The sequence below is a fragment of the Macrotis lagotis genome, chromosome 2 (assembly GCF_037893015.1).
Source record: "Macrotis lagotis isolate mMagLag1 chromosome 2, bilby.v1.9.chrom.fasta, whole genome shotgun sequence".
Classification (NCBI taxonomy): domain Eukaryota; kingdom Metazoa; phylum Chordata; class Mammalia; order Peramelemorphia; family Peramelidae; genus Macrotis; species Macrotis lagotis.
The window spans coordinates 130,184,308-130,211,165 of NC_133659.1; the positions used below are offsets into that span (position 1 = coordinate 130,184,308).

General features: G+C 35.9%; 2 protein-coding genes across 7 annotated transcripts in view; one reads left to right on the forward strand and one right to left on the reverse strand.

Moving 5' to 3' along the window:
- DNAH14 (dynein axonemal heavy chain 14) overlaps nt 1–4,233 on the forward strand; it is a 577,586-nt gene extending 573,353 nt beyond the window's left edge. Inside the window, 2 exon segments of the mRNA XM_074220908.1 lie at nt 1,952–2,101; nt 3,838–4,233. Of these exon segments, the coding sequence (XP_074077009.1) occupies nt 1,952–2,101; nt 3,838–4,047 (360 nt within the window). The 3' untranslated portion in view covers nt 4,048–4,233.
- An 8,060-nt stretch (nt 4,234–12,293) lies between these two features.
- Nucleotides 12,294–26,858, reverse strand: part of LBR (lamin B receptor) — a 40,770-nt gene continuing 26,205 nt past the window's right edge. For all 6 annotated transcript variants that reach the window (XM_074222787.1, XM_074222786.1, XM_074222788.1 and 3 more), the window contains 4 exons: nt 22,360–22,528; nt 20,945–21,025; nt 20,720–20,842; nt 12,294–13,160 (listed from right to left, as the gene is read on the reverse strand). In XM_074222787.1, the coding sequence (XP_074078888.1) occupies nt 13,000–13,160; nt 20,720–20,842; nt 20,945–21,025; nt 22,360–22,528 (534 nt within the window). In that variant the 3' untranslated portion in view covers nt 12,294–12,999. The remainder of the gene's footprint in view (nt 13,161–20,719; nt 20,843–20,944; nt 21,026–22,359; nt 22,529–26,858) is intronic.

Genomic DNA, 26,858 nt, shown 5'->3' on the forward strand with positions numbered 1-26,858 from the left:
AACAAAGAGACTTATCATCAGAGGGTTGGCCACTGAGGAGTGATTTGAGGTCCTGTAGAGACTCAGGCACATTTCCTACAGCCAGGAGAATCTGTAACAGGCATACTGGAGTGGGATCCTTCACACTGTGAAGTTGTTGGGACATCTCTGGACTAAGATTTGCACATCAAGACAGTAGATAAGTTTCTTCTTCTTTCTCTTAGCCTGTTCAACTCTTCATGACCCCAGTTAGGGCTTCCTTTGCAAAGATATTGGAGTAGCTTGCCATTTCCTTCTCCAGATTACTTCCCAGATAAGGCAACCAGAGGAAACAGTTAAGTGATTTGCTGAGGGGCACACATCCAATAAGTGTCTGAAGCTGAATTTGAATTCAGGTCTTCCTGTCTCCAGGCCCTATACTCTTAGAGCAAAGACTTATGTTAAAATTTAGATTTACAAAAATAAAATTGAGAACTATGATGCATTGGACTTAAAGGAAGGAAGACTCAAGATCAAATCCAATCTCAACTATGTAATGCTACAATATTTACTAGTTGTGTGACTATTAAGCAAGTCACTTAACCTCAGATTTCCTCAGTTTCTTCAACTGTAAAATAGGGATAGTAATAGAATCGACCTGCTAGGGTTATTGTGAAGATCAAATGAGATATTTGGAAAGTACAGCTCCTGGCACAAGAAAGGTGTTTAATAATTGTAATTGTTTCCCTCTTTCCTTCCTTCTTTTTTTGCAAAATTATTCATTTTGAAAAATGAATTCCAGTAGGATTTCCTCACATAGCCCCTTCTAAAATCAAAACATGATTTGACTTGTAAATACTTTAGCCTTGTTGCAACCATTCAGTTAGAGCTCAAGTCTCCCTTAGAGCCAGTTTTTCTCCAACTGCTGGAAACAATAAATGAGAAGTAGCCGACGAATACAGGCCCCATTTGGGTCAGCTGAGGTCCTGCTTGAACAGACTGGCTGTTCCACCCCCACCCCTCACCCCTCCACCCATCAGCTGACCTTCCTGCCATCCCTCTCTTATGGCTGAATCTTGGCCAAAACACTTGGCCAGATGAAAAGCATTGACTCGTTGCCAAGGTTCTCTCTCTGTATTATCCATCTAGACACCCTTCTAGGAACAGTAAAACAAAGATCAAGCCCAAATCCCCAGAGAGAGAATAAGGGGTTTCAATAATCTCTCAAATAGAAAATTCATCAGAAACTCTTTGTTTTGTTCCCAATCAAATTGCTAATCTTCTGATAAATATACAATTATTGGATGAAGCATGAATTTAGTACTGGACAGCCTCTGGAAGTTGGTATTTCAACTAAATCACTGTTGTTTTCATGTAATTTCTCTTTCTCTAAAAGACTGTTTTTAAATCAGTTACATCAGATGTGGAAACAAATAGTTAAGTGACTTGTCTAAGGTCACTCAGCTAGTATGTGAGGCTGGATTTGAGCTCATGTCCTTTGGACTGCAGACCCAGCACTCTGTCCCTGCACCACCTACCTAACCACCTCCGAAGGCAGAAGACAGGAAAATATCCTGAGACTTGAAGGTGGTGCAGTTATGATTTTACATATTGACCAATCTTACATAAATTTGATAAAGTTTGGAATTGAACAGATAGGAAGGGCCAATAATGGAGTGTAATGTTTCAAGGAGCATTATAGAACATCACTCTAAAGTTGGACTGGAAGCATCCACAGAGTCCATCTAGTCCAAGCTTTTATAGATGAGGAAACTGAGGCCCTAAGAGGTAAGGTGATTCATCTTTGGTGCACTAAGTTACAAGAAGTAGAACCAGAATTTGAAGCCAGGACCCTTGTCTCCATATCAAATGCTCCTTTCCACAATACCACACCAGAGTAAGGTATATCTGAGTTTGGTACAGACTCAGATACTTACCAGTCAAATGACTCTGAACAAGTAACTTAACCTCAGTTACCTTTTTTGACTTTCAGAACACCATTCAAAGTAACCAAGTTGGAGTTACCATTTTTGGGTTATATATGGAAGGAGCAAAATGGAATTTAGAAGAAAAACATTTGGATGATCCACTACCTCAAGAGATGTATTCTGATTTTCCAGAAATAGAATTTTTTCCCCAAAAGGTAAAATATGTAACAATTTATCATCAAATCATAAATTTTGGAAGCCAGAGGTTGGATAACTTTCTGCAAAAATGCAAATCATAGGCTCTGTGACCTACCAGTTTTTTTTTTCAAAAATAAAGCATAGCTCAAAATAATACTCCAATCTGAAATAAATTCAACCCCAAAACAGAAATTTGTTCTTTCTAGAAAATAAGAACTAAAATTAGGAAAATTTGTTTTTAAAAAAGGCTTAATTTCAACAAATGCTTACAAGTTATATATCAATCAATAAATATTTATTATGTACCTGCCATGTACCAAGTACCACTAGGTTGATATCTCTAGTTCCTTCTTACAAAAAATCCACTTGAAAGATAATCCAGAGATAGAGGATATATCAGACATTCCACTGATAAGAATAGAAAATGAACTGTTTTCAATAAATATGCATTGATTGTATGTGTGTATGGGGGTGGAAGGTTGATTGCAGATTATAAGCCTAGTGGAAATATCAACTTCTAGAGGCTGTCCAGTACTAAATTCATGACAACTATGTAAGACTTCACGATGCTGTTAGAACTGAAATATTAACAGCACAAATATGAGACAGGTTGACAACTCATTAATAGTTCTGATGATGAGAAATAGAGACATGATTTGCTCTTTATAAACTGAATTAGCAAAAGATTTATTATATATATAGTCCTGTGTATTTGATTCATCTTGATAGCTATAATTACAGTCAACTGGGTATATTTTATAAACATGTATAAGTATATATCATTGATGCTCATGACATCAATGCCGTATACTTGAACTGGTTATGTATTTCTTGAGATCATAAATATAATTTCACTTTCATGGGTTAAATAAAAGTGTGGTCTTAGCCAAAAAAGCCAAGTCTTCCTGATGTCAAGCCAGCTCCAAAAGACTGAATTGAGCCAGTTGTTAAATTTTCAGTGTGGCCATATATACTTAAGAACTATCAAAAGCTACAAATCAGAGCTTGACTTTTTGTTATCTAGATTCAAGAAACTAATGGTGAAAAATTGTTAATAATTCAGATTAAATGTAAAAGTGTATTCTGAGCTACATTTACCCCCCTGGCAAGCTGGCTGTTAAACATTTACCACTATACTCTTGCCCTCTGGTGAATTAATAAGAAAGAATGGACAAAAATCACCTGGCACAGGCAGAACTGATTACACAGTGATCTGCTTCATTGTATATTACAGACACTGGCAGGATGGCAGATCCAGCCCTAGGTCTCAGTTCAAATTCCCCAAAGTAGTCAACATTATTTAAATTTGTACTTCATATATCCACTGGGCTAAAACAAAACTATCCTGTTTCACATAATTATAACTTGAAATAATTCAGACTCAAATACATGTAACTACTTTAGGATGTGCATTATTCAAACTAATTTAGTTTAAGCACTAAAAGCCCTTCCCCCCCCACCCCCGCTTTAAAATGGTGATGATACTTCCATTATCTACTTCAGAATTGCAATGAAATCATTTTGTAAACCATAAGGTGCCAAAGAAGTGTAGCAGCTACTGTTATTATAAAGAAAGTTGTGGCCATGATGATTTTAAATGTTTTATCTGTCATAATATTCAGTATCAAATACTATCTGCTCTCTCATTACACTGAATTTGGAACAAAATCCCCCAAATCTAGCAAAGAAAAAAAATCAAGTTTCTCTGAATTATGCAATCTGACTGATTTTTTTCTTTTCATTTCCAATAAAGAGTTCCTCTCCAGATAGTGCTCTGAAGGATAGTTTCGTAAAACAAAATCTGTACGAATGTCCAGTGTACCGGACTCCTCGGATGACAGAATCGGTAGCCTCTCCTAGCATGTTTACCAACTTCATAACATCAGTGTTTTTGCAAACACAGAAGCCTCCCCCTTACTGGATTACAAAACGAGTGGTATTACTATGTGAACTTAATGAATGATGCAAAACTTCCTTCCTATTTATCCTCAGCCCAATAAGATTTAGCTTCTAAGATGAATCACTAGACCAAAACATAAAAGAGAAGTTGTATGTTAGAAAGTAGGTCAAAGAGCATCTTCAATAAATACTTGGCATATATATGTATCAGTTTCAATAGTCTCATGAAACTATCCAAACCATCCCTTAACTCTTTCCCCATCCTCACTCTCAAAATCAGACATAAACATAAAAATACAGAACTGAAAAGTGCTTTAGATCATCTTGCCCAACCTCCTCATTTTACATCTAAGGAAACTGAGGCCCAGCAAAGACTAAGGATGTTCTTAAGGCCATACAGTCAGTTGAACCAGAACTAGAGCTCAAACTGACATTTAATCCAGTATTCTTTCCCCATCTATGTAGTCCTTGAAGGTCACATATAATATTGAAATGATAAATACTTAGTTGATGGCAATTCAATTCAATTCAAATATTTGTTAAGAGTGCCCATTCTAGGGGCAGCTAGGTGGCGAAATGGATAGAGTACCAGCCCTGGAGTCAGGAGGACCTGAGTTCAAATTGGACCTCAAACACTTAATAATTACCTAGCTGTGTGGCCTTGGGCAAGTCACTTAACCTCATCACCTTGCAAAACCCCTCCCCAAAAAGTGCCTATTCTACAATAGGTTCTGCAGTAGGTGCAAGGGTTTGATGTTTGCTCTTTGCTCTCAAAGGAGACCACTACAACAGGGAGGTGATACCATAATAAGCAAATGAACAGGATTTGAGTGGGGGGGGGGGCTGTCACCAGTCTCACTTTCTCCTCCAGAATCCATCTGGGTCCAGTGATGACTAAAAATGGCCCTGGATGTGAGGCAGAATTAAGTGACTTGCCCAAAGTCATTCAGCTAGTAATAGTCAAGTGTCTGTGGTCAGATTCAAGCTCCTGTGCCACTGACTCCAAGGCCAGTGATCTATCCACTGGGAATACAAAGACAAATATATACTAGTTCTTTTAACTCCATTGATGCCTTCCATGTAATGGCAGTGCATCCATTGGGGTTTACACTTCTATTCATGCTTCTTTATGTGGAGAATATTCATAAAACCTCTATAAATTGATTTGCTCAAATTCAGGGTTTCCTTAATCATAGTCTGAGATCTGGCTATTTCCCTATTGCACTAGTTTGAATTAAAAAATGTCTAGCTCCAGCTAGTTCCAGAATTAAACCAACATTTTTCCAACCAGCCCCAGAATTAAATAAAAACCTTGCAGACAACTCTGGCCAAAGGAAATCAAGCTTGCAGTCAACTGTTCTGAAGAAGAGCCAACTAACAAGCTGCAGTTCTACCAATCTCCAATTATCCCACCAAAATATTTGTTATTTGGGAGTCAGGGGGGACATCTTAGCCTTATAAATCCCAATCATTTCAAGCTTCCTTTCATTTGAACCCACCAACTGATCTGCTGCTCTGGGAGGTTAACACACCAATTGATCCTTAAATGCCTCTTCTTTCTGAAAGGGGAAGTGACTAGAGTTGATCCCCTTCAGGATAGGAATCACATCTTCATTCATTTTCCCTGAACCTAGTAGAGCCCAAATGAATGCTTGTTAAATGGATCGGATCTGGAAAGAAATGGATATCAAACAAGATACCAGTAGCTAACATTTAGTTAACTCCTAACAAGATTATCTTGTTGGCTCCTTCAGACCATACTTTAAGGGAAGTGGTGGCATTATCCCCATTTTACAGCTCAGGAAACTAAAGCTAAGAAAGGCTTATCCAGAGACAACTAATGATTGAACTCAACCAGTCTCATTAAGACCTGTGGGCTGGGGGTGAATGTGGGAAGGAAGCAAAGGCAGAGGACTGGAGACAGCTGGCAAAGGAATTGGGAATAAAGCTTGGAAGAACAGGAGGCAAAAAACCCCTGGGAGGAACTAAGCATCATCATAACTGGTGGTACAATGGAAGGAGTACCAGCCTTGGAGTCAAGAGGACAGGAGTTTGAATCCAGCCTCAGACACTTGACACCTAAGCTGTGTGACTGCCTTGCATCCAGGGCCATTTCCAGTCATCCTGATCCATATGTGGTCACTGGACCCAGATGGCTCTGGAGAAGCGAGACTGGTGATTTTAACACAGCACCCCCTCACTCAAATCCAATTCATGTGCTTGTAATGGTGTCATCTCTGTTAATGTCATGGTCTTCAAGAAAGGACCAAAAAAATATTTTTTTAATATTTCTTGGGGAGCAAGTTGCTTTCCCCATGCTTCAAAAAATTGAAAACCCAATCTATAACAGACCATAGCTTTCACCACCATAGGTTTTCCCCCCTTTATTAGGGTAAGTGGCTTCTGATGACTACAATATCTTTGTTCAATCATTCCCACCCCCCACCCCCCAGGACTGTGGTATTTGGTACTGTAAGAGTTTGATAAGGACAGCAGATTAGAAGAGGAAACCCTAGCATTGAACCAGGAAGACCTGAATTCACGCCTTAATCTAATAACACACATGGTCGTTTGACCTCTGGGTAACTTTACATATATGTTAAAAAACCAAGGCTACATTGGTAAAGGAAATTTCTTTATCCTGAGTACCCTGATCCAGTGAAAAAACAAGTAAAATGCTTGCCTGTTAAGTCATGTGTCTGTGTGTGGCACACTCATTTTCTCCACTGTTTAAGTCTAGAGAATCTACAAAATAAACCATGCATGGATTTGTAGTGTTTTCCAATTTTTGAAGTGCAAATGATTACACAAAAAATTTAACAGCAGACAGCTGACAACTAAGCCTTTATCTTTTCAGGGATAATCCTGAGATCCTTCAGCAATTCCAGGTATGGGTAGCCCATGTTTGTAATTTCTTCTAATAAGTAGTTTATAATAATTTAGTTTAGGAGTTCTGAGCTATAACAGGGCTAAAGTCAACTCCCTGGGAGAGGGGCACCAGACTGTCTATAGCTTTCATTCAAAATGATCAATTGAGAATCCATTTAGTAGGCATGCCCCAAGTGGTTTTTTAAAAGACAGACTTAATGAGGTGGTTCAAAAAGAAATGCTGATTTACATCAATGTATACCATGGAAACAATGTAAATACTAACAGACTGCCTTCTGCATGTGGGGCGGGGGAAGCAAGATTAGGGGAAAAATTGTAACATTCAAAATAAAATCTTTTATTCAAAAAAAAAACTGGGGGCAGCTAAATGGCGCAGTGGATAAAGCACCGGCCCTGGAGTCATGAGTAACTGAGTTCAAATCCGGTCTCAAACACTTGGCCTTGGGCAAGCCACTTAACCCCATTTGTCTTGCAAAAACCTAAAAAAAAAAAACTGCTGGCAAAAAAAACATTCTCCTAAAAGTCTATGACAGAATCTCCCCAAGTACATATACAGCACAGAGAAAGAGTGCTGAAGATTATAAAGAAGATGTGGCAAAGGGGCCTGGTTGCTAGAAGTCCTTTTCTTCCATTTTCAAGGTACTCAAGATATTCCCTTTGGGTAAAGTTTGTTAATTCCCTAGTGGAATAACGATTTGTCCTGCTATCCACTAATTCAGAGGTATAGTTAGTATGCCAATGGGAAAATGAAAGGTGCAACATTCTATTATTCTTGTGATCTTCTAAGCAGGAGAGGAAAAAAAGAGAACTGGAAGAGACTGCTTTCCATCCTTAGAGGTTCCTTCTTAGGAGGTTCACCTACAACACTTGGTCCAGTTCACTTGAGGAAGATTCTGGGATGTGGCCAAGTTCCCTTGGTCTTTTTTGGTTTTTTTCTTTTGTTTTTGCAAGGCAAATGGGGTTAAGTGGCTTGCCCAAGGCCACACAGCTAGGTTACCACCAAGTGTCTGACACCGGATTTGAACCCAGGTACTCCTGACTCCAGGGCCGGTGCTTTATCCACTGCGCCACCTAGCCGCCCCTCCCTTGGTCTTAAGTTGCACAATTTTGTGCAACTGAACATCTCAAATTTGAATGCCTTGTAGCACTTTAGAGACCCATGAATGTTCTTAACTATTAATATGACTAAAACGCACACGGATGGTGTCTTCCTTAGACCTCAAAGCAATTTGCTCAGACAAATGTGCGACATCCAGTTTCTGAAAATGAAGACCCACTTCAATTTTTGGCTAAAACAAAAAAGTGCCGACCCCAAAACCCCTAGGTTTCCTTCTGCTTTCTTTGAGATATGTATCTAGAAAAAGAATCCCTGGATCAAAACAACTTTTAGGGTATACTTTCAACTTGCTTTCCAGAATGAATGGAACATTGCTTAGATCCATAAATGGTGGTTTTTTTGCCACCATACCCCTATCTCTGGCAATAATCAACTTTTTTTTTTATCATTTTGCCATGATTTTTGTTTTACATAAGAAATTTGATTTTACTCTAAAAATCATTGTTTACTTAAGTTTAATAATGATTTATTTTGTTTACAAATAGCCTTTTTGCTTTCAATTTTATCTTTTCAATTTTGATCTTCAATCTTCAGAATTTCAATTTTGGTGTTTTTTTAACTTTAGTGCCTTTTTAAATTTGTTCAGTTGCCACTGATCTTTTCTTCCTTACTTCTTGATGAAAATGTTTAAAGATAAATATTTTCTCCCCCAAGAACTACTTTGGTTACGTAAGTTTTGGATTTTTTTAAAATTGTGCTTTCTAGGAGAAGCACCTTGCCTTCTATCTTTCTTCTTAGGTCTTTTTCACAATTGATCATACTAGGAGTCATAAAAATCTGCTGTAAGCTTTAACAGCTACTGACAAGAGAGGACTGAAGTTTAATATACTTCAAATTCCTTGAATTCCAGTGAAATTTAGTTACCAAGAAATTTAGTTAGAATTAACTATTGTCATGAATTGCTATAATCCCTCGATAGATGGAGCACCCTACAGATTGCTTAGGAAAAAAATTTTAAAAAGTATTCTGGCACTAAAACATCAGTGCTAGGAAAACAAACAGTTGTAGCTTCAACTGTCAAGTTCTCCTAAAACTTCACAAGTAGCTCTTGTAGTGTCCATATTGTACGGTAGACCAAGAGTCTCCAAAATTAGTCATCAATAATTATTAAGAAGTGTATTGTGCTAGGTCTAAGGCAAATTCTACCCTAAAAGAGTTTATAATCTGAGGAAACAACATGGAAAGGATGGGGGGAGGGGGAGAGAAGAGCACAGATTAGAGTGGGAAGATTTGAGGTAGACAGACCCACAAGCAGGGACATTGCTGTGAGAGTAGAAAGAAAACGATATGAGATGTTTAGGTAAAAATGATCCAGAGCCCTGGAGATGGCTCAACAGCAAGACAAGAGGGCAGAAAGAAGCTGGTGGCCTGGGTTCAGGGCTAATGGAATCCTGGGATAGTTCAATACTAAGGCACAGGTCTGACCGTATCACCACTGTACTCAAAAAAGAACTTGAGCAGCTTCTATTACTCTAGGATTAAATGAAACTCTTTGACCTAGACTAGTTTAAGGGCTCTGGTCTAGTTCCAAAATAGCATTCCAACATTACTTCCCACTATTCCCTACTTCAGTCAAACTGGAATCCTAAATTGATCCACTCAGTATTCCTTCTCTGGGCACTTGACAATCCTAGAAATGAATTTCCTGAACTGTTTCTCAAAATTTTTAGATTCAAGGAAAAGTACAGGTAAGTTGCCTCCTCTAACATGAAACTTTATTTTATATACTGAGGTTCCCTCACTTATTTTGTCCCTCTTCAAATTAGCTAATATTTTAACTTCTCTGTATTTGTTGTATTTACACAAACACTTCCAGTAGAAAAGAAACTGTCTTGTGCTGAGCAGTCTTATTAATTTTAATAAGCACAAGATGTTTGTTGAACTGACACTATTGCAATGGTCCTTTCTTTATTGGGAACTTTCCCATATTATACGAATGAATTGTAAGATGTGCTTAAAAAAAAAAAGCTCCTGTTCAGCTGACAATTTTATTAATACAAAAGAAGCTGCGGCAGCCTAGAAGGATCTTGGAAATGGCTTGCCCTCCATGGAGCCACTGAACCAGAAGAGTAGGAGTTAGAGGAGTTGGAGTTTGAACTTGAAATACTAGAAAAATAAAAGAGGTAGCTCTTTGGATATAAAGTAACCAGACCTAGAACCCAAATTATCAGTTCCCAAAATATGGAAGTGACACTTATATTGGACATTTTGCATTAATGAATATTTTAAACTTTTTTGGACTGTATCATTCCATAAATACTGAACTTCAATATTTAAACAAACATTTCAATCTCCACATTTCTTTAAATGGAAAGTGATAAAAGAAAGAAGACTTGGAGCCTTTACCTAATCAGAAGGAAAGACAAGGGTTAGAAACAAGCTTTTTTTGTCAAATGTTCATCTACTGCCAAACTTCCAAACAACTACTAACAAAATTTAAAAAGTCCAGTGGTAGTGTTATACCAAGAACAGTGGGCTTCCTGAAAAGGCATACTTTGCACTTATTTATACAGTGGCAGCGGACAAAAAGAAATAAAACTCTTAGACCCTAGACTTGAGAAAAACATATTCCAAAACATCTGTATAACAGTGGATCCAAAGGAGGAGTCTGATCCACTTCCTTTTCCAAAGCATTCCAATGACACATGGAAATCACCATTATTTATACTTGATTCTCTGGTCTTGTTTCTTTATCTGGGTGGAATAAAATCATCTCTTCAGGTCTCTTCCACCTAAAGAAGTATATTCCAATGATGCAAGTAGGTAGCACAGTCGATAAAGCATCAGCCTTGCAGCAGACAGGAGGACCTGAGTTCAAATGTGATCTCAGATACTTAATTACCTAGCTGTGTGACCTTGGGCAAGTCACTTAACCCCATTGCCTTGAAAAGGTAAAAAGTGAAAAAAGAAAAGAAAAAAAGTACATTCCAGATATATGAGAAGTGATCAAATTAAACACTGTTACTTTGAATTTTATTTCAACTTAAATTTTATTATAAAAACTTCTAATTATCAAATTTGTGTCCAAAAATGAAAAGAAAGACAAGATAAAGTTAATGTCACTCAGAAATCATGTCACTGCGTAGGAAAGTTAGTTTTCACCACTGAGAAAATTAATTAAATAGCCTATTTATCCCTTCCCCCAAGTTCATTTAATGAATATAATGTAGACTATATGGTCTATATTATAGACCATGCTATTTTTAATACTGAAAGGATTTGTAATAAAAAGAAACTACTTGCATACATCAGTGACTATACAAACATTCAGAAGTGACATCTGACAATTTTTCCCAAAAGAAATAGTCAAAAGCTGCAGGTTGCAATGTGCTGGAGGAAAAAAAAAATCATGATCATATTAAAATAAGCTATGCTACATATACTTCAAATTGCAGTGTACAAAACACTACAAATCCAAATGGCTCATATACAAAATGTAGAATTAAAAACCCCAACATACACACTAGATTTTTGTTATACTGCCACATATTTAAGACACTGGGAACTATTTAACTTTTAACACAAAAATCTCAGTTGAACAGAAACCCTTTCACATTTTATGACTTTGCTACCATTTCACCACTGACAGTTAATAATGGACCCCCTACAAATTTATCTAGGTTTTAAGGCAGATTTTGTGCTTCATAAAAACAACTTCTAATAAAATCAAAGATGAAATATTTCAAAAATACTCAATTCAGCTGTAGATGAGCTTTCAAAGGTTAAAAATAAAATCACAGTAATAAAGTAGAATTTGTAGCTATTGGATACAGAAAATACAGTATGAACTGCAAAAAATGAACAGTAGCAAACACAGTGTTTAATCACAAAAGTCAAAAAATATACAAAAATATTAGTCCGAAATGGCAAGTTTTCAACCACAGGTTCATGTAAAAAATGTTTAAATAGTGATGTTATTCCAAAAATATATAAATATATAGATATATAGATATAGATCCAAGCTATTTTTACTTATTTGTAATAGTATAAAAGGCAACTGAGAACCTATAATTGAGGTAGCAAAGCCAAATTCACAAACTTTGGATTAAAATTACTATCCCTATAGTTGCAAAAGCACTTTCCAATGCAATATTTAAATGAACTCAGATTGTTTAAAAGACTTCAATTTCATATCAATACATTACTTTATAAAACTTTCATAAAAGTACAATTAAAAAATACTGAAAATGTTTTTTGTTAAAAGATATTCCTGGTCCTAAATAAGCAACTGCACCTCACATTTAAAATACTGTACAGAAAAAAAAAGTCACCATATTATACATAAAGAAAGTTATGTATTTACATTTTTAAAGTAATTTTAGAATTTTAAGTAAGCAAGCTGTTGTGTTTTTCTTTTGTGTAGGGCTTGCTACTAAAACACTACTTCCTCATACCTTTGTATCTAGCACTGAACACAGAATCAGTTTTAATTTTAACTCAAGGAACTAGTATTCACTTAAATTGGAATTAATGAAAATCCTATCAAAACTGATGAAACAAAAATTTAACTAGCTGTTAAACACACTCTGAAACTGAGTCAAACACAATCATTTCTATTTTTTTAAAGGAAATCAACTGATCAAACCAGAAATGCAATATGAAAAGCTAGTAACCTAATTCAGAAATCAAGTTGTTCAACTTCTGTTTGATGCATTTGCCATAAGACTGTCTTCTTTTTATATATCTTAAGAAAAAGAAAATTTCCATTAAAAAGCTAATTCATATATTCTGTACTCTGATTTTATTTTCCCTTAAGTTTATTAAAACAAATTACATGAAAGTCCTGACTAATTTCAGTGACTAAATGGTGAACAAACCTAACTTGACCTGACTGGCCTATTTCTAACATATTTATGACTCACTATTTATTCTCTTATGCATTTTTTTAAAAAAACAAAACAAAAAATAAACAAAATACCTGCAGACCCTGTGGGAAGATAAGAGGTATGTTTTGTTTGCAAGGAAGATAGAACTGCAAAAGCATTTAAGAGTCTAAAACAAAAGAGCTTATTAGTAAATGTATGGAAATATACGATATGGCACACGCTGACAGTACTTTTCCCATGCTAATCCATATTTCTTTTTACACTGGTGTTCATCCCGAGCTTCTCGGTGGATAAGCAAGGTGGTGAAATAAATCACATAGATATATGGTAAGATATGATTAAAACCTGTGGAAACACAATGGTATAAATATCATGAAAGGGTAAAAGACATTCTTCCTAATAAGTCCTCATCTAACTTTTTAAAAATCAAATTGTTTTATTTTCAATTCCAAAATCTTTCTCCCCCACCTACTGAGATAGAAGGAAAAACAAAACCAAATAGATGTGGAAAAGCAAATTCCCACAATAGCTATATCCAAGAGCAGAAGGAACATAAAATGTTCCATTCTATGAGTCTATCAATTCTCCATCTGAAAATAGATAGCAAGTTTTTATGAGTTCCGAAATTGTGATTGTTGATTGTTCTCATATTGCTGTTACTGTGTAAATAGTTCTCCTGACTTCACTTTTTATCAATTTATATAGGTCTTCCCAAGGTTTTCTTAAACTATCTACCCTCATTTCTTACAACACAATAACATTCCTTCATATTTACATAACATAAATTGTTCTGTCATCTTTGTCACCACAAAGAGCTTTTATTAAATATTTTCATTAATATAAATTATTCTTTTCAAACTCTTTGATCTCTTTGGGATATTGAAGTAGTGGCATCAACAGATTAAAGTGTATACACAGTTTAATAGCTTTCTGAGGATAATCTCCACTTACTTTGGAGAATAATAGTTGGACAAGCTCACAATTAAACCAACGGTGCTTAAAGAACATACTTTAATTTTCATTTCTCTAATCACTAGTGATTTAGAGCACTTTTTTCATATGACAATAGATAATTTTAATTTCTTCCTCTAAAATCTGCCTGTTCATATCTCTGACCATTTATCAATTGGGGAATGACTTGTATTCTTCTAAATTTGACTCAATTCTCTATATAATTTGAGATTCTCTATATAATAATGAGAGTTATCAGGAACACTGGCTACAAATTTTTTTTCCCATAGGTTTTTGCTTTCCTTCTAGTCTTGGTTGCATAGGTTTTGTTTGAGCAAAACCTTTTTATTTTAATGTAATCAAAATTATTCATTTTGCATTTTATAATGTTCTCTATCTCCTGTTTGGTCTTATTCTTCTCCTCTCGGTAGATCTGACAGGCAAACTATTCCCTGATTTCCTAATTGGTTTATGGTATCCCCCTTCATGCCTAAATCACACACTATTTCAACTGTATCTTGGTATATAGGCTGTGAGATGTTGGTTGGTCTATGCCTAGTTTATGCCAGATTACTTTCCACAGTTTTCCCAACAACTATCAAATGTTGAGTTTTTACCCTAATACCTGAGATCTTGGAGTTTATCAAACACTAGATTCCTGTGTTTATTTGCTTCTGTGTATCATAGACAAAATCTAGTCCACCAATCAATCTCTCTTAGCCAGCATCAAACTGTTTTGACAATTATGACTTCATAAATATGATCATTTTGTTCCTCCAGATGAATTATTTTTTCTAGCCCTAGTTCTTTGTATGGCACTAATTTTAGGGTTTCAATTCAAATCGTATAATCCTGTAATTTACTTTCCCCACCCCACCCCCAACAAGGATTCCAAAGAATTTTGGTGGGGGCAAAGGTTTGGAGATTAGAATTAAACCAGAGTAGAATCAAGCTTTGGAATGAGAGGGAGTAAATTAGGTAATATTTACCCTTTTCATCATACTCAACCTTTCCAGAAGCAATTAATATTTCTCTAACTTAATTATATCTTTGTACAAAGTGTTTTGTAATTTTGTTCATAAAGTCCTTGTGTGGATCATGGCAGGTAGACTCTCAAGTGTTTGACACTGTCTTTACATTTCTTAAATAGCATACCTATTGTTTTTTCTTCCTGGTGAAATTTTGTTGATAATAAAACAGAAATGCAGATAATCTGTATGGGTTTCTTGTAAATCCTGCAAATTTGCTCCAGTTGTTTCAATTGGTTCTTTAGTTAACTCTCTAGGGTTTTATAAGTAAATCCTATCATCAGCAAAAAGTAATCATTTTGTTTCCTCTTCGCCTGTATTTCTTTCATCACCTTTTCTTGGTTGACTATTGAAGCAAACATAAGATCATAAGAGACATTCCACTTCATTACTAATGTCACTGGAATGGCTTCCACTTTGTCCCCATAAACAATATCATGCTGGCTCTTGGGTTTTGAGAGCTATATGTTAAGGAAAGTTCTATTTATTCTTATGTTTTCTAGTGTTGTTTTTTTACAAAACAAAGTTATTATGTTTTGTCAAAAACTTTCTACATCAAAGGAATCAAATCATTTTTGTTGCTTTTGTTATTAATAAGATCAATTATGTTTAGTTTTTCTAAAATTGAACCAGCCCTGTATTCCTACTATAAATCCAGCCTATTTATAGTGTGTGACCTTTGTGACATATAACTGTAATCTCCTTGTTATGTTTCAATTAATTTTTTTTTTGCAAAAAATCCATTTAAGGAAATTAGTCTGGTTTTTTCTTTTTTTTGGCTGGTTTGAGTCATCAACTCCATCTTTATGTCATAGAAAGTATGTGGTAGAACACTTGAAAAAATACTCATTATCTAAACAATTTATGAACTATTAGAACACACTGAGTGTTTTTTTTTTAAGTTTAGTGAATTCACTTGTAAAAGTATCTAGTCTTGGGGGGGTGCTCTTTGAGACTTTATTATGGCCTGTTCAATCTCATGTTCTAAGATAGGATTGTTTAAATATTCTGTTTCCAATTTTGTTAATCTGGGCAATTTATATTTTTGCAAATATCCAGCCATTTCATTTGGTTTTACTTTACAGCTTTACTAGGAAACAGTTGGGCAAAATATCTCCTAATAATTGCTTTTATTTCTTACTCATTGATTATGAATTCACCTTTGTTTATTTTAATAACAAACCCAATATCTTGATTTTCCTCATAGCAGTTTCCACATACTGCAGATTGGATTAATAAATTAAAAGGGAATTTTAAGGGAGTTTAGCAGAAGTCGCAGATGACACAGAAAAAGTTTAAAAACTCAGAAATACATAATATAGCATATATATATATATATATATATATATATAGAGAGAGAGAGAGAGAGAGAGAGAGAGAGAGAGAGAGAATTGTATCAAATCAACATATTTTATCTTTAAATTCCATAATAATTCACACTTCTCTGTAACCCCCATGATGTGGAAGAGATGACTAATTTAGCTTTTTTTCTAAATCAAATTTATGGCTTATCTATTTCATTAGTTTTATCAAAATACAAGCTCCCTACTTTTATTACTTCAATATTTTTTTCTTTCAATCTCATCTCTTCTTCAATTTTCAGAATTCTATTTTGGGGTTTTTAATTTGTTGGGCTTTTAAGTGTTTTAGTTGCATGATGAATTTGCTGATCTGCTTTTTCGTATGTTGTTTCATTGCTGTCATCATCTCGAATGAAATTACTACCTCTGTTTTATTCCTCAACTCACACATTCTTTTAAGTTAATTTTCAATGAACTTTTACTATATGCTTCAAAGTCTCTTTATTGAATGTGATTTTTATTACATTTTGGTCAGAAAAAGATGCATTTAACATTTCCCCATTGCTGTATCTGTGATTTTATGCCCTAAAAACAGATTTAATTTTTGTGAAGAGATTCCATGTAAGGCTGTGAAATACATACATATATATAATTATATATTCCATTCTATTCCCATTCAATATTCTCCAGAGGTCAACAGCATATTCTATTCAGCTTCTCTTTAATTTTATGGTTAGATTTAGCCAGGTCTAAAAGTTAAATTGAGGTCCCTCAACAATATAATTTTACTATTTCCTCCTATAACTCATTTCATTTTTTCCTTTAAGAATAAAGATGTTATACCACTTAGTGCATATGCTTAATATTGATATTAATTCATTATTTAAAAGACTTCTAAACAAAACTTGGTTTGTTTCCCAATTTCTGTCTTAAGTAGGTCTATAATACATTCTCCCATCGCTTAATCAGGTCAGCTGAGAATAGTTTAAGTGTTGCTCCCTCTACGAGCACACACAACTCCTGTCTTATATAAACACATCCCATTCATGTGAGACAATTTTCCCCATTTGTTCCTCCCTTCCCCATCTCCCAGTGTATTGCTCTTCTCCACTCATTACATTCTTCTTTTGAGATCATCCAAGGTAAGAATAACACCTTGGTCTTCTGATTAGGTTCCCTCTAAAAATCCTTTATGATAATAAAGTTCTATGGCATTATTTTACATATCTTCCTTCTATAAAAGAATATTTTAAAAACAGTTTTACCTTTTGATACCCTTATGATTTTTCACTACGTTTATGTTTTTATGTTTCTCTTGATTTCTATATGCTTATATGTCAAATATTCCACTCAGCTCTCTTACCATTTCAACAGGAATACTTAGATGTCCTATATTGCATTAAAATCCTTCCAGGGCAGCTAGGTGGCACAGTGAATAGAGCACCAGCCCTGGAATCAGGAAGACCTGAGTTCAAATTCAGCCTCAGACACTTAATATTATCGCCTAGCTGTGTGACCTTGGGCAAGTCACTTAACCCTATTGCCTTAAATTAAAATTAAAAAAAAGAATAAATGTTCTTCCTCTTCCATCCCTCAAAAAATGATTATATGCTGTTTTGCTAGGTTGGTTATTCTGAATTGTCCATCTAGATCCTAACTAGCTCCTTGGAGTACTTTTTTCCTTGACCTGGGAGTTTTGGATTCTGCCTACAATATCCCTGGAGTATTTGTTTTGGAGTTTCTCTTAGGAGTTGACCAGTAGAGTCTTTCAATTTCTCCTCTTGTTCCAATATATCTGAGGGGTTTTTTGTTCATCAGGTAGTCCATTCTTAAATTTTTTCTCCTTAATCTATTTTGAGGCCAGTTGTTTTGCTTTTGAGATAGAGATATTTCATATATTTTTCCCCTTCAGCCTTTTGAATTTTTTTTTTATTATTTATTGATGTCTCATGGATTCATAGCTTCCACTATTTAGTTAACTCTTAACTTTTCTTTAGTAAGACTTTGTACCTTTTTTTCCCAAGTTGTGAATTTTCTTTTCATATCTTCCACGGCTCTTATTTGGCTTTTGAATTTTTTTTTCCTTTGAGACTTACTTTGAAAAACATTATTTATTATTTTTCACATAATTTTTTGTCACCACAGTCGTTATTTATTGTGGGATTTTTTTTTTTTAAATTTGCTCTTCGTCCAGTCTACTTCTTGGACTTTTTAAGTGCTGGGGTAGGGGGGAGTTGGCCTGTGATCCTTCTGCTGCTTCCACAGCTGTATGATCCAGGAACAGCTCTATTCCACTACTCTCTCCATCTGATCTTTGCAAGCTTCTGACCCAAGAGTTGGCTTGAACAAGACTGAGAATTTCAGTGGACCACAATTAGACTCAGTCACTGTTAATCAATAGAGAGGTTCAACAGATTCATAGGGACTGAACTCCTGGCTCTCCTTTGGTTTGGAGCACTGACCTAAAGGCTCAGCACAGTGCGCATATCCCTAAGCTGTCCTGAGCTTGAAAAATGACTCAGTGTGAATTTTCTTGTCTTTCTCAATCAGAATTCAAGTTGATGCATTTTCTAGGTCACTGTGGAACAGGTTTTCTGGATGAGCTGACAAAAATGTTCCCTCCCATTCTATCATCCTGACTCTTCTTCTCTTATTTAAAATCTAATCTCCAAACCTCTGCTCCTCCCAAGATTGTTTCAAGAAACTCATCATAGGTTTGGAGTCTTTGTTAGGAAAAAGAAAAAAATATATATATTTTGTCTAACCCAGACAGGATAAGCCTGAGTAGGAATCTGAACCAAGATCCTCTGATCCCAAATTTCCTAATGTATGAAATTAAATCATTTATATCATTTTTCTCTTATAAGTCAAAAGCCACATCTGAATTTAAAGATCTTCAAAATAAAAGATTCTGCTATATCTAAATAGCCTAGTCTAATTAATAATTAATAATCCTTAAAACCAAGAGATTGTCCTTTCATATCATATCCTCAGTAGAAAATTAAAACACTAAAACAGTATGGGGCTCTGAATGGGATATACTAGGAATGGCAATGAATAAAAATGTTCATAAAGATGTGTTTCAACTATTGATTGAGTTGTGAACTGATCCATCCATTACGGAGAACAATTCTGTACATATGTACAAAAAATATTTCATTTAGATCCTCTTCTACTGGCAAAGAATTGGAATCGAGGCGATGCCCATAAATTGAAGAATGGTTAAACAATTTGTAGCATATGAGTGTGATAGAATACTATTGTGCTAGAAGGAATAATGAGCAGGAAGGTTGAACTAATGCATAGTGAAGTAGCAGTACCAGAAGAACACTGGCAACTGTCAATGACTTAGCTATTCTGATCAATACAATGATCAACTAAAGCAACTAGATGGTTCAGTGGATAGAGTACTAGATCTGAATAGAAGATCTAAATTCAAAGCTGGCCTCAGACACTAACTAGGTGTGTGATCTTGGACACTTAACCTCTGTTTACCTTAGTCCAGGGCTGTCCAAAATGAGTCCTGCCTGTGGGTTTCCTAAATGCTTTGGAGAAGGAAATGGAAAACCACTGCAGATGCTTTACCAAGAAAACCCACATGAATAGTACTGGTGTATTATGTGTGGTCCATGGGATCATGAAGAGTTGAACACAAGTATACGACATAATTCCAAAGACCTTATGATGAGAAATGCTATCCAACTCCAGAAAAAATGATGGAGTCTGAAGGCAGAGTGAAGCATGATTTTTTCACTTTCTGTGACATCATGGCTAGTATCGAAATGTTTTACATGACTTTGCAGTTTTAACTGATATCACATTTTTTGCCTTCAAAATGAGTGGAAGAGGGGTGAGAGGAAAAGATAGAACTAGGAATTCAAATTTAAAATAAATGTTAAAAGTAAATAAAAAATTTCAAGATTAAAAAAGTTGCTTTAAAATCACTCCCTTAAACTTCTACTTCCTCAATAAATTATATAATTTACTCCAATAAAATCAGCTGCATCAAGCTAACTTATTTATTGGGTAATAGGAACTGAAACCAACCACTTTGAATACTGAAATTAAAATCTATATATTGAGCAAACACCTTCAGAAATCTTCCTCAACTATAAAACCTTTAAGCCAAAGCCTATGGTGGATAAAAATTAAGACATACTTGGTATTTGGTCTCCTTGACAAAAGTTAGTTAAGATTAGACAGGGCCCTTGTTTGGAAAGCAAATGTGTACCATAACAGCAAAAAAGAAACTATGCATTTCAATAGTCCCTAAGGGTGGGTTATCACTGTTAGAATGCACCTAAAGTAAGTTCTTAATGATGACCAAATAAATAGAAAAATCAAATAGTTAATACATTTTAGAAAAATATTCCAGGACTTTTAAAAGGTAGGTAAATTTCAGTTATAGAAATTTCATTCATCCAAAACATCTCAAGTATGCTCAATGAGCTATCAACACATTTGATTTCTGCAAAGCAGGAACAGGTCTGAGACATCTACAAACCTTATAGGCAAAAATGAAATGGAATCAGTGGATTTAAATTCACATGATCATGTGAAACTACAGATCTTCCATTTGGCTGAGAAAATACTAAATTTAGTACTCTAAATATCAGTATCTTACCACATGGTAGAGACCAAGATAGAGCCATAATGAGATCACCCAAGTAGTTGGGATGTCGAACAAAACCCCACCAACCAGACACTAGAAGATTCTTTCCACTTGAAGTATGAATAATTTTTAGATCTGTGTATAAAGAAAAAATATACATTTCATAGAATCAAGTATATAATAAAGCACATATAATTTAGTACCTAAAAATAATTATTTTATAAAATTGATACTTACGTGCCAAATTGGGATCATTGGGATTTCTCCGAAATGCATTCTTCTGAGAGTTTGCACAACGGAATATTATATATCCTGAAACTAAAATTTAAAAATAAAAAAAATTTCTTATTTAAGTAACTTAAAAGTTAAACTTTCAAAAATCTGTTGCCACATTCCCTTATTTATGTCAATACTTAAATCCCTGGGATCGAAGATGGACAAGGATTGCAATGAACTCCATTCTACAATTAATTAAGACCATAGTATCCAAATTCTAATACATAGTCCATCATTAGACTGTTCTAAGTTTGACCAAACCATGAAAAGCCATGTGTTGAATTTATTAATTCAGACTCAACATTCAGTCAAATCCATAATAAAAGATTATTTTAAGATAGCAGTTCTTATACTAATACTCAATATATTTTTAAGCATTTAAAATACTTTCCCTCCCTTCTATTTCTAAACAAGAGACAGTAAGAAACAAAGTATCAGAGCTGATCACTAGCAATCAGGACAGCAAAAGTTTGAATTTGAACTTTAATTTTTTACTAGCCTTATCTCTCAGAGATAACTCAACAGGTTAATAATAAAAGATAATATTTTTGTTGTATACATGCATAGTTCTGTAAACTATAAAATATCATCATTAGTCTGCCTCAATAATCAATCTGTAGATAATCTAGGGCTGGATATTTCCCTTGATTCCCTAAATAGATGTGTATTTTCCAATCATCTTATTCATGATGGGCATTATAACTGAAAAGATGACACTATAAATTAATAACTGGTGTTTTTAATACTTTCAGGTTTGCAAAGAACTTCACATATTTTCTCATTAGAGCCACACAAGGGCTCTGGGTGAGGAAATTAAAGATTAGAAGTGTGGCAAAAGGTTTAGGGGCTAACCCTATTTTGGGCTTGGAGTCAGTTAATTAAGATGGGGTTAGTATTATACTGTCAGTACTTACTTAATTCCATACTTCAAAGTCTAATTAAAATGCTACCTTTCTATGAGTCTTCTCTGATCTTCCCTCTCTACTAGGTGATCTTCTTCTCTTGATGTATACACAGTTTCTCATATACAACCCTGTATTCATATTAAAGACACATGTCTTAACTTCCTTACCAGACTATAAACCTATGGGCAGGGTTCTTGCCTTATTTAGCTCTAGGTCTCCTACAGTTTGCATATAGCAAGTGTTTAAAAAAAAACAACTTGCTACTGAATGCTGAACTGTCATTAATATACTTCTTGAAAACACTTTTGTGAAAAAAAATATGAAATACCTACCTTCTCTGAAGGCAAGTATTATTTCTGCCTTGAACTAATGGGCTTTTTTCAATTCTTGCCAGATGCTATAAACAGACAAATATTATGGTACAATACTATACATAATGATTAACACTAAACAAGTAAAAATTTGACTTACGTTTTAAAGTAATAATAATGGATGCAAAAAGCCAAGAAATTTCATTAGGATGACTGACTAAATAAAAGGCTTGCAGACTATAGACAAACGGCACCCACACCAAATCTCCAAATGCTAACATGAATCCAAATCCATCATGTATAATGTCCATAGTTGTCAACAAAGCCTCCTAAAAACACAGTAGGGAAAAAAGACATAAACAAAAATTAACCCTCTAAACAAAAATTAACCCTCTGAACAGGACAACTGAGTCTAAAAAAATTAATATAATGAAAATATTCAAGTGAATCATGTCAATTCATTAGCAAACATTAACATCAACTCCATTTTTTAAATTACAGTCATTTGACTTCAATTACCTGAAACATGGCAAGAACCAGGAAGGAGAGAAAAAAGATATTGCCTAGTCCTTACACTAATCAGGATTCTCTTTTAGTCTTGTCTCTGGACATATCCCCACCCCCACCCCGCCCAGATCCCTCCTTTCCATAACGACCTTTGCTTTATACAATATCCTCCATCAATATGATCACCAGAACACAAGCCTTTGTCAGACATCTGTGCATTTTACTCTTTTTTACTCTTACAACAATTCTGAGAGGCAGTTCATTCTTGATACCATTTTACAGATGAGAAAACAGTCAGGGAGCCATCTGAGGGCACAGTAGACTCCAGGCTCCACCACCCCAACACTGTTCCTCATCTAGGAATTCAAAGTCCTACACATTACAGACCCAAGATGAGCTCCAGTCTCAGGTGCTTCTTAGCTGGGTGTCCCTGAAGCAGTCATTTCCCTCTACCTGCCTCAGTATCCTCAGCTCTCTCCTAAAATGGGGACAGTAACTACACCCACCTCCAGGGCTATGGTGAGGATCCAAAGAGATCTCTGTAGAGTGCTCAGTACACAGGGGGCACTTCATAGAATAAAATCTGCACCTATGTCTCTTCAGTCAGTGGACCTGGTAGAAGTCCTGACTCAGAATCTGAATGGCCTTGCATAAGCCTCAGTTAACCTCATCTCTAAAATGAGGGAGTTGGAGAGACCACAGCTAAGGTCTATTCCAGTTCTGTACTCATGATCCTATGAAATTTATTCAAAAAGAACATAGGTAACCCCTCGGCCTCTCTCCTCTGAACCCCACGGAGCCAGCCCTGACCAGAAATTCAGCATGTTGATTTTGAAGATCATTGCAAGAGAGATCTTTGACTCTCGTGGAAACCCCACCATTGAAGTTGATCTCCATATTTCAAAAGGTCTCTTCAGAACTGCTGTGCCCAGTGGGGCTTCTACTGGCATCCATGAAGCCCTGGAGCTCCAAGACAATAAGACCCGATATATGGGGAAAGGTGTCTCAAAAGTGGTTGAGCACATCAATAAAACTATTGCTCTGACCCTGATTAGCAAGAAACTGAATGTTGTGGAGTAGGAGAAGATTGATAAATTGATGATAGAGATGGATGGTTCTGAGAATAAACCTAAATTTGGAGCAAATGCTATATTGGGAGTGTCTCTGGCTGTTTGTAAGGCTGGGGCTGCAGAGAAAGGTGTCTCCTTGTTCCACCATATTGCTGATCTTGCAGGCAATGAAAAAGTCATCCTGCCAGTTCCAGCCTTCGATGTGATCAATGGTGGCTCCAATGTTGGTAATAAGCTAGCAATGCAAGAGTTCATGATTCTCCCTGTTGCAGCATCAAACTTCAAGGAGGCCATGCGCATTGGAACTAAGGTCTACCACAACCTGAAGAATGTGATTAAGAAGAAATATGGACAGGATGCCACCAATGTAGGAGATGAAGGTGGCTTTGCTCCTAACATCCTGGAGAATAAAGAAGCTCTCGAGCTGCTGAAGGAAGAGATTGGCAAGGCTGGCTATACTGACAAGGTTGTAATTGGCATGGATGTTGCTGCCTCTGAATTCTTCCGTTCTAGGAAATATGACTTGGACTTCAAGTCTCCTGATGATCCCAGCAGATACATCTCACCTGCTGAGCTTGGGGACCTTTACAAGCGCTTCATCCAGGACTATCCAGTGGTGTCTATTGAAGATCCCTTTGACCAGGATGATTGGGAAGCTTGGAAGAATTTTACTGAAACTGCAGGCATCCAGGTTGTAGGGGATGATCTCACAGTGACCAATCCCAAGTGCACTGAAAAGGCTGTGAATGAGAAAGCTTGCAATTGCCTCCTGCTCAAAGTGAACCAGATTGGCTCCAGGTGTGCAAGCTGGCCCAGTCCAATGGTTGGGGAGTAATGGTTTCCCATCGCTCTGGAGAGACTGAAGATACCTTCACTGCAGACCTGGTGGTGGGTCTCGGCACTGGGCAGATCAAGACTGGGGGCCCCTGCCAATCCGAGCATTTGGCCAAGTATAACCAAATTCTCAGAACTGAGGAAGAACTGGACAGCAAGGCTAAATTTGCTGGAAGGAACTTCAGAAACCTTCTGGCCAAGTAAGCTCCATGACCATGAAGCCTCAGAGCCTAGTAGGCTACAGTCACCTCAGTAGAAGTCCTCCAAAGAATGGGCGGCACCAAGTAGTAGACTGTTTTGGGGATGGGGGCTCTGCTCCATAACTCCACCCTGTTCTCTTCCACCTCTCTGTGTTCTCACTGCTTCTTCTGGTACCTGATCATTTGGTCCTTTTTTGGAAGACCTTATCTTGTGACTGGGTAGAATGATCTGTTCTCACCTCCACCCCCAGTGTTGATGTGCAGAGTCATATACTTGTGATGCAGGCCCCCAACAAGCCCATGGGCCAGATCCTTTAGTGGCTTCTATGTGCAGAATAAAAGTATTCAGTAAAAAAAAAAATAGGTGAAGGGGAGAACTATATTGTATATATTCATTTAAGAAAACTTAGGAAACCAAGAAGAGAAACTTGGTAGATCTATCGAGACGAGACAGAGACAGAGACAGAGACAGAGACAGAGAGAGAGAGAGAGAGAGGGAGAGAGAGAGAGGGAGAGAGAGAGAGAGAAAGAATGGAAGGAATATGTGTAGCAGTTATCAAAAAAAACCTGGAAGTTCTCTCAGGGAACACTCTCAGGAAAAGATCTCAAATGTGGTATGAAGTTATATTATTGTAGTGACAGAGAACTTCAACTACCTGGATCTAAGGAAAAAAAAGAAACAGGGCCCCAAAACCAGCTCTACCACAGATGCAGAAAAAACACTTAGGGTCTTTGAATTTGTTTTCTTTTTTATCATCATTTCAGAATTTCAGAAAAAAATAAGTCATTATTGTTTATGAGCTTTCTCTACTACATTCATTGGTTGTTTCAACACCCAGAGCAAAGCAATCTGGGATTTTTCTTAATGAAAGATCCATAAATTCATCATTAATCAGAATTATCACAAGTGTGGGAGACCCTTCAAGATATTTTACTATTTAGGCCTTTGGACACATTATTCCTTTCATATAAAATTCCTTCCTTATAAAGTTCCTTCCTGTATCTTCTCCCTGCCTCTGCTAATTCAAGCTCTCGGTAATCCCTCCCCTCTGAACTTCAAAAATATTTCATAAAGCTTTTGAATTGCATTCCAAATTCCATGTTCTATATCATAATACACTGTTAATTGCTGTTTCATGTATACTAAGTCTCCAGGATAAAAGTTAATAAATTAATTTTTATTATCATGAGTCACTAGTCCCTTCCATTTCAGCTTGACCATCTTTTCCTACCTAAAAAAAATGACTATATCTACTTAAAGACAACAATTTCTAGCTCTCCATTTCCTGAACTCTACCTCAGAAAAAGCTAAGGAGAAGAGAAAATTGGTTTTCAAAACCACTGAAATTTAATTTTGGGTTTTTTCCTTGTTTATCTGCTTCTAGGCTTATCCCAGTCATTAAAGAATTAAATATTCATTACTTAAGAGAAGTTTATGTAAGAACTTCCCCATGTTTTCTTGGGAAACTATTCATTCCCTGCACACATTCACCTATAAATCAACTAGTGGACATAAGCAATACACACCTATCATGAAAATTCCTAAATGAGGCCCAAACATTCCAAAGAAAACAGTTTCTGGAGAGATGTGGAAGTTGCATGAAATCAGAGCAGAGCAAAAGTTGATCCTATCTGCCACTTTCTTACCAGCATACCACGCTATTTCATTTAGGCTTCCTTAATTAGCCCTACCAAACTGTCAACTACTTTGAAGGTGTGAATCATTGTCTATAAAACTCTAAAATGAGGATAAAGAATCCTTTTCTCTCTCCTAAAAGCACTATAACAAAACTGGGTAGCTAAGTGAAACTTCGAAGTGTAAGTGATGAGAGAGTATGTATAATCAGAGATTGGTATAGAAATGTATACAGGCAGACCATTTAGGTTGGAAAGGTTTCCTGGCAGCTAGAAGAGGATGCTAACAGCAAATGAATTCAAGTGAGCCTATAACAAAAACAGTAGCTGGGAGAGCAAACATACCACAGATAACATTAGTGTTATATTCAAAAGTATTAGCATATTCTTAAATTCTCTCATGAATTGGTAAT